This window comes from Astatotilapia calliptera, chromosome 1, assembly GCF_964374335.1.
Source record: "Astatotilapia calliptera chromosome 1, fAstCal68.1, whole genome shotgun sequence".
Classification (NCBI taxonomy): Eukaryota; Metazoa; Chordata; class Actinopteri; order Cichliformes; family Cichlidae; genus Astatotilapia; species Astatotilapia calliptera.
The window spans coordinates 38,781,713-38,788,528 of NC_137422.1; the positions used below are offsets into that span (position 1 = coordinate 38,781,713).

The 6,816-nt window shown below is 42.9% G+C and overlaps 1 protein-coding gene across 6 annotated transcripts in view; it reads right to left on the reverse strand.

The window, feature by feature from the left end:
- Positions 1 to 6,594, reverse strand: part of fhod1 (formin homology 2 domain containing 1) — a 50,110-nt gene extending 43,516 nt beyond the window's left edge. For all 6 annotated transcript variants that reach the window (XM_080300782.1, XM_080300779.1, XM_026176158.2 and 3 more), the window contains exon 1: positions 6,344 to 6,594. In XM_080300782.1, coding sequence (XP_080156908.1) covers positions 6,344 to 6,514 — 171 coding nt within the window. In that variant the 5' untranslated portion in view covers positions 6,515 to 6,594. The remainder of the gene's footprint in view (positions 1 to 6,343) is intronic.
- Positions 6,595 to 6,816: the final 222 nt, after the last annotated feature.

Genomic DNA, 6,816 nt, shown 5'->3' on the forward strand with positions numbered 1-6,816 from the left:
ATGTAAACATTGGTATCCTCAAAAGAGTGACCTTTGACCTTTATGTGCAAACTGAAGAAGCTGCTTCTCGCATGAGAGGTGAAATGTCTTCAAGAAACTTCAGTCCAGTCGCTTTTCTTTCCAAGCTCCTTAGATCACCAAGACCTGGATACTAAGAACCTTCAGACTGAGAGCTTTTCTAGTCTTACCGACCACTCAAGGCGCTTTAACACCAAGTCACATTTGAACCACAGAGCACATCTACCTCACATGGTAATCTAGAATCTCCAGTTAAGCTAACAAGTGTTTGGACCGTAGGAGGAAGCTGGAGTACAGACACAGGAAGCACACACCGACTCTCCATCTCACCAGGATTCTGCCCAAATAAAGGAGTTCGGCTGTGAGTGTTAGTATTTTACGGTGATCTCCATGAAGTGGGGACAAAATGGTTAAAAATGTTTTTTAACCTAACATCTTAGAGTGGACAGGAATGGCTTAAACACATACGCACGTTGTGGCGCCTTCCTCCTCCAACTTCCCCCCCTCTTGGTCCTCATTGATTAGCATCCTATTGACCCACTGGGTCAAAATGTAGATGCTTCCGTTATGCAGAACTGTGTCATCACTGTATTTATTATTTTGCAAAACCAAACAGGAAAGGTTGAAGAACAATCCACCTTTTCTAATTTGAATCAGCTGGATTAGATGCCCTGCTACAAACTCTGAGGACAGAGACGGTAACCGTGCAAATGATTCACTCCGAGCACGAGTGTGTGTTCTTGGGCTGCACAATTAGTCAAATCTAAATCTCAATCACAATTTTGGCTTCCCACAATTAAACTAAATACTAAAAAGCGTGCTCTGACAGCTGTTCCCTTTTCCAGTCTGTATGAGTAACAAATGTTAAAAGACAGATTTACAACATCCTGTCAAAACAAACATCAAATGTCTGACACAGCAGGAAGTGAAGAGCTTGCCTCCTGAAGGGAATCATCATCCATTGTTTGGAATTACTTCAGATTTGGGGCAAGTGACGTTAACCTGGAAAGAATCACATACAAAGAGTGCTGCAGAGTTGTAACACAAATAACACACAACTGCCTGAAAACACAATGCAGTGGTTGCAAATGCGCCTCGTCCAACATCAGCTCAGACGAGTCTGTACAGCGCATCGGCCTATCAGCGCATCCATCCAGCTCCCACCAGCCAATCACATTTGACTTGATTCTAGATAAGAGTCCAGTAAACACGGGGGAGTAACGAAGGCTTTGGGAAGACGTTGAGCTGATTGGACGCCTGATACGTTATCCTCTCTCTGTTCATTTGTGGCAACAGCTGACAGGGGAAATTAGAAGAGGCCCCTCAGCTGTTTTGTTCACATTCATCGTGCAGGTACAACAAATGGAGTGAAACCTTTACCAGGACACGCTCTCATGCCAGGTCAATAAACACCTCGTCTGTCTGCAAAGAAGTTCTAATTGACAGGAACGTACCATGACAGAAAAGTGAAAGTGGTGCCCGGATGACTTTGTGTTTTATTTAATTGATGAATTGTATTAGAGCAGTCGTCTGTCTGAACTAGTTTGGTTGAGGAGAAAGAGGAGAAGGCGAGACGTCACGCACTGCCTAAACTAAATGAAGTATTTCCAGTAATGACAAAACATATGTGGAGAATCTTGTGCCGTGTGTGCTGAATGCAAGACGGGACAAACTCAGACGGTTTCCCGCGACACTGTCCGGAGATCATGTGCAAACAGCTTTACACTCGATTTAAATAAACACTGCTGCTAATTTACTTTGATCCTCTTTAAAGCCGACACTGAGCGTATGAAACAAAACTCATCAACAGACTGTTTGTGCAACTGCTGCCTACAAATTTTAGGAAGGAAAAGCCTGTTCAGCTCTTATCAACACATTGCTCTTAGTATTACATCCGTCCATGCATCCATCCGAGCTTATCTGCTGTTTACAGGTCCCACCCTTTTCCTCCAAAAACCAGGCAGTGAAGCAGGAGGACAGCGATGAAATAGAACCAGCTTCGTGCAGCACAGCAGATGTAATGGCTGTGTACCATTCTCACTATCTCACTGAATCTATCAAGGAGGCGGGGAGCTGCCTCAGGTCGAGCCCTGGGGCAAGATGGGAACAATTAGGGGGTCAGTGGAGGAATGTAATCTATAGGGACTAGCGTTCTCTGGTGCTTATCTGATGCTCGAAATTCCAGCCGGGCTCCGGCCGCCTCGCGGCAGGCTGGTGTCGGGCTCACATGATGGCTATGAATCTTTGAAACAGAACTTCCTTTATTAGAAAGTGAGAAATCAGCACTAGTGTTTCACAGAAACAGTGCAGAACATGTTCAAACAAAGACTGCTGAGCAATGATTGCTTCATCCTTCTTTTAATAACTGCAGAGGGAAAAAGAGCAAAATGTGACGTCAATAAGATGGATGAAGGCAAAACTTTAAATCATACCGCTGTAACTTTTCAACTATTAGCAATAATACATATCTGAAAGTCTGTACCTGGCAGCTCACACGGATATTTCTATTGTTTTTGTGCGCAGCGCTGTAACGTCTCACCTTCCAAACCCAAATCACTATTGAATGCTCGTAGTTACTGTAGTCTGATTACTGTCTAAAGCGGCACAGTTACATTTCTTCTACATTCTTTTGAGCATTAACGGAAACATGAGGAGTTTCTCAGTTTGAACAAGTGTGGCTCTAAAGCCTCCATCAGCTCCTAGAAGTTACGGGTCCCGTTTCCTTGTCTGCAGCTATGACCACGGTAGCTCGAGGCTGAAGCTTGTGAGAGCTTTTGATCGCTTGAGAGCTGGAAATTTTTCCTGGAAAACTACTTGTGCATTTATGGCAGTCGGGTTAAGACAGATGAGGGAACCATGAGATTCATCATCAGTAAATTGCTCTTGTGACGCTGACTGGATGGACTAACCATTAAAACACATCTTCAGATATGTCATCGTCATGCTTCGGTTTCACTGTTAAAGCTGTGTTTGCACTGCAGGGACTAGGAGGCTTTGGAAGAGCTCAGTGTGTTTCCACTGCCGGGACTCTGTTCTTCACTGGCAAAGAAACCGCTTTACAAAATAAATGTCTGAAGGAATTATTATCTTAAGGTTCTGGAACTTTTTGGGTCAGCCTTGCAGCTCGAAACGCTCCTGATTGGTGCTCACCACTATTATTAAAAATAAAAAATATGTAGTTGTTGCTAATGCGTTTGTTTACTATGCTGTGGCCTTAGAGCAGCATGCCAAACATGGACTGAAAATAAGGTGTAGTAGAGTCGTGCACAAAAATGACATGTGTGACTCATCTGGAGCACAAATGCAGAGAACTAAAGGCCAAAGGTGAACAAGGCTCCTGGGACTAAAGGTTGTGAGTACACTGGGTTTCATGGCAACTTCCATTCTTTTGTGTTAACACCAGATGAAACAAGGTCTAAATTAAGCGCCAAGTTTTACCTCCAAATAATTCCTGATCCAACTTTCTTTCATAAGTACATGCAGCTTCCTGCCAGGGCTTGCAGCTCTGAACATTTCTGACTGGTTCAGTTATTTGGAGTTTTTTCAACTATTTTTTCAAAGACCATTAAAAAAAAAAATTAAAAAAAAAATACTAAAACTACAACATGGAGTTACAAAAGACAGATGGAAATGACCACACAGTCCAAGCTTCATTAGGCTGTAACAGTGAAGAAGAAATGCACGGGTACAGACAGTTGTGAGCAGCTCTTGGTGTGTGAAAATAATGCAACTTTAATTCAATTCCAATTAAATGCAGTGGAACTTTATATAGCATCAAACAACACCTCAAGGTGCTTTATTTTTAAAAGGTAAAGACCCTAAAACAATAGAGAGAAAACTGGCAACCCATTATGAGCACGCATTTGGCGACTGTGGGAAGGAAAAACTCCCTTTTAACAGGAAGAAACCATCAGCAGAACCGGGCTCAGGGTTCTGCTGCGAATAAAATACTTATTATAAATACCTGTGAAAAAAAAACCTTTAAAAATTAAATAAAGACAGAATGTGAAGGAAAAAGATGCTTGTTTATGTACAAGGCTGCACTTTAGTGTAATACCACTTTTCACCACAAGGTCGTAAAACGAGTGTATCTCTTTTAACCAAACACGTAACTAAGAAGACATAAGGGTCTGGAAAAAAAGGCTGAGCTAAAATAAATAAATAAATATTTGACTTGTAATAAACTCCTCCTGACAGTGGACTAATTAAAACGTGCAGAGTGTCATTACAAAAGGCAGCTTTAAAAACAGCCCTTGCTTTTCTTGATAAGTCAGGTAAATAATAACGTTCTCAAGGAGCTTTAGTACGAGTGAAATCAAAGATGGCAACTTTAGCTTCTTGGAAATTTTGTGGAAATTAGGTTCGTGTACAGCGGTTGTCATGAAAACCATCCAGCCTCAGAGAAATCGCTGCTCTGAAGTTAGCCTGTAAGTTTCCACAGCTTCATAATGCTACCTAATGTCAGACAGTCCCACAACACTGGCACCATCAGGGCTCACTGAATTATAACACTGCTGCTAATCTTCATTTAACAGGCTGCAATTAAAAGCTTCTTGTATTACAGCCCATCGTAAACTCTGTAGCCAAAAGTCATTTAGATGTTTCTGACAGTCGCCCATTAAAATTAAGCTCATTTCATTTTGACGCTTAAACCAGACGCCGCTTTTGTCAGCAATGTTACGCAATCACTTTATTGTGCCGTGTACTTCAGACCATCAGAACTGTGGAATGTGTGCTTACATGTAACATGACTAACTGCAGTGTAACAGCATGCTGACATAATGCTGAGTGAGCCTGAGTGACATGACGCTGCAGTCACTTCCTGTTTGGAAAAACAGACTCCTTAGCACAAAGAAGCATCATTAGTCACCCAAGCAACAGGAAACAGGACCACGAAGCTTATTCCGCTTTTCCAAACAACGACGCATTAAATTCACCATTTTCAGCCACATTTTCAGCTCCCTGACAGAATGGACCATTGAGAAGCGGAGCAACACGACTTCTCACAATAATTTCATGAGGCAAAACTGCACATACATAGCTTCAAAGGGCAGGAAGACTACTTCTTCATTTTGAATCAATCCAGTTTTATTTATACAGTCCCTGTTCACAACAATCACCTGCAGACACTTCCCAGTGATACAAATGTTCAGAAGATCCAGTATGAGCAGCACTTTGTGACAGTGGGGAGGAAGAACTTCCTTTAAACAGGAAGAGACCCTTAAGGTCTGCCTCCCATTCTACTTTCAGAAAAGCAGGAACCACAAGTAAGCCTGCAGGCTGAATAATATTATTCTATGAGGTCTTTACAATATGACACGGCCTGATCATTCGGTTTGAGAGGGAAATAATAGGACACAAGTCCCCCCACAGCTTTCAGGCATTAAATGAAGATGACATAAAATGGTCTTTTTGATGAAAGACAAACGATTTGGTCTTAAACCCGTGATGAACACAGAGTCAGCAGGGTTCACCCTTTAGGGAAGATAACCAAGTGTACAAAATGTTGTTGACATTTCAGTCTGAGCGCACAGGGTGCTGAGTGTTTTGGTTTTTTCCTTTGAGACTTCCCGGTGGGGTCATTCAGGTCTACCTTCTGTCCCCGAAATAAACCTGGAGTTACAGTTCGTTAATTTAACCTTTTCCACTTAGCTTACCTTCACTGCACCTGCACTTATTCAGTTCCTAACCTTTCATCTTTCTGAAGGCACATTATGCAGTTTTATATTGCCTTCTGCCCCTTTTCCATCTCGATTAAACAGACGGCTTTATTTTGTCTCAGGGTGCTGCTGAATGCCTCTGCTGTGAAAATAACCCTGCAGTGACGTTAAGCCTTATTGATTATGTTCTGATCGATTCTGAATCCCTGACAGAGAAAGGGGGCTTGGGACTAAGGAAAAAGCTCTCACGTGGAAAATCAGACTGAAAAAAGAGAAACGGATATAAGTCTAATTAAAACGTTTTCTACTTTAATGAGGAGCAGGTCGATAAAGTCCTGTTTCTCTTACACTTGTATTGATTTCAGTATTAAATGTGTAAAATGAATAACAGCTGCTATCCTGTTGAACGACTCGCGTTTCGGCTCCAACTCGGACGCACCAGGCTGTATGATTTTAAAGTCCGGTGTGTGTTTTTGGACTGCAGCAAACATCACAAACGCCTCTTTGACACCTGAAAACTGTCGCCTGCCTCGGATAATTCGAGGCATTTAAAACTTATTCCCACCCCAGCCTCTCTGTCCGGTCCGGTTTCGCAGGTTTCCCCGTAAAGGTTTAAGCTCCCCGGCAGGACTGGCGTTAACCAGGTAGTCCCGTCAGTGACCCACCTTCAGCGGCGGCTCCAGCAGCTTGTGGATCCCGGCGATCTGCTCGCTGAGCGGCAGGTTCTCTTCCAGGTTCACCGTCGGAGGTCTCCGAGGTTCGGGGAAGTTTGTGCAGATAAACGGATCCGAGTCCTCCAAGTACTGGACCCGGCAGACGATGGAGGCCATGGCCATGCGCCCGTGACCCGACTGCGGCTGTAAAAGTGCGAGCTGTCGGCGAAGGTCCGTCCTCCGCTGGAAGCAACTTTAAATGAGAGGAGAAAGTTTCAGCTCCAGATATAAAGCCGCCACACTCACTTCCGGCGCCTTCAAAGTAAAACTAAAGTGCAAAAGAAAAAGACATGATTCAAAAGAACACTTTATTGATGATGAGATTATTTCTTATTTATTTCTTATTTTCATCAGATCTGGATTAGGTTATAGGTCATATTTCTTAGTGCATATCAGTGAACTCACCCTCCAATCTGCTCAGATCA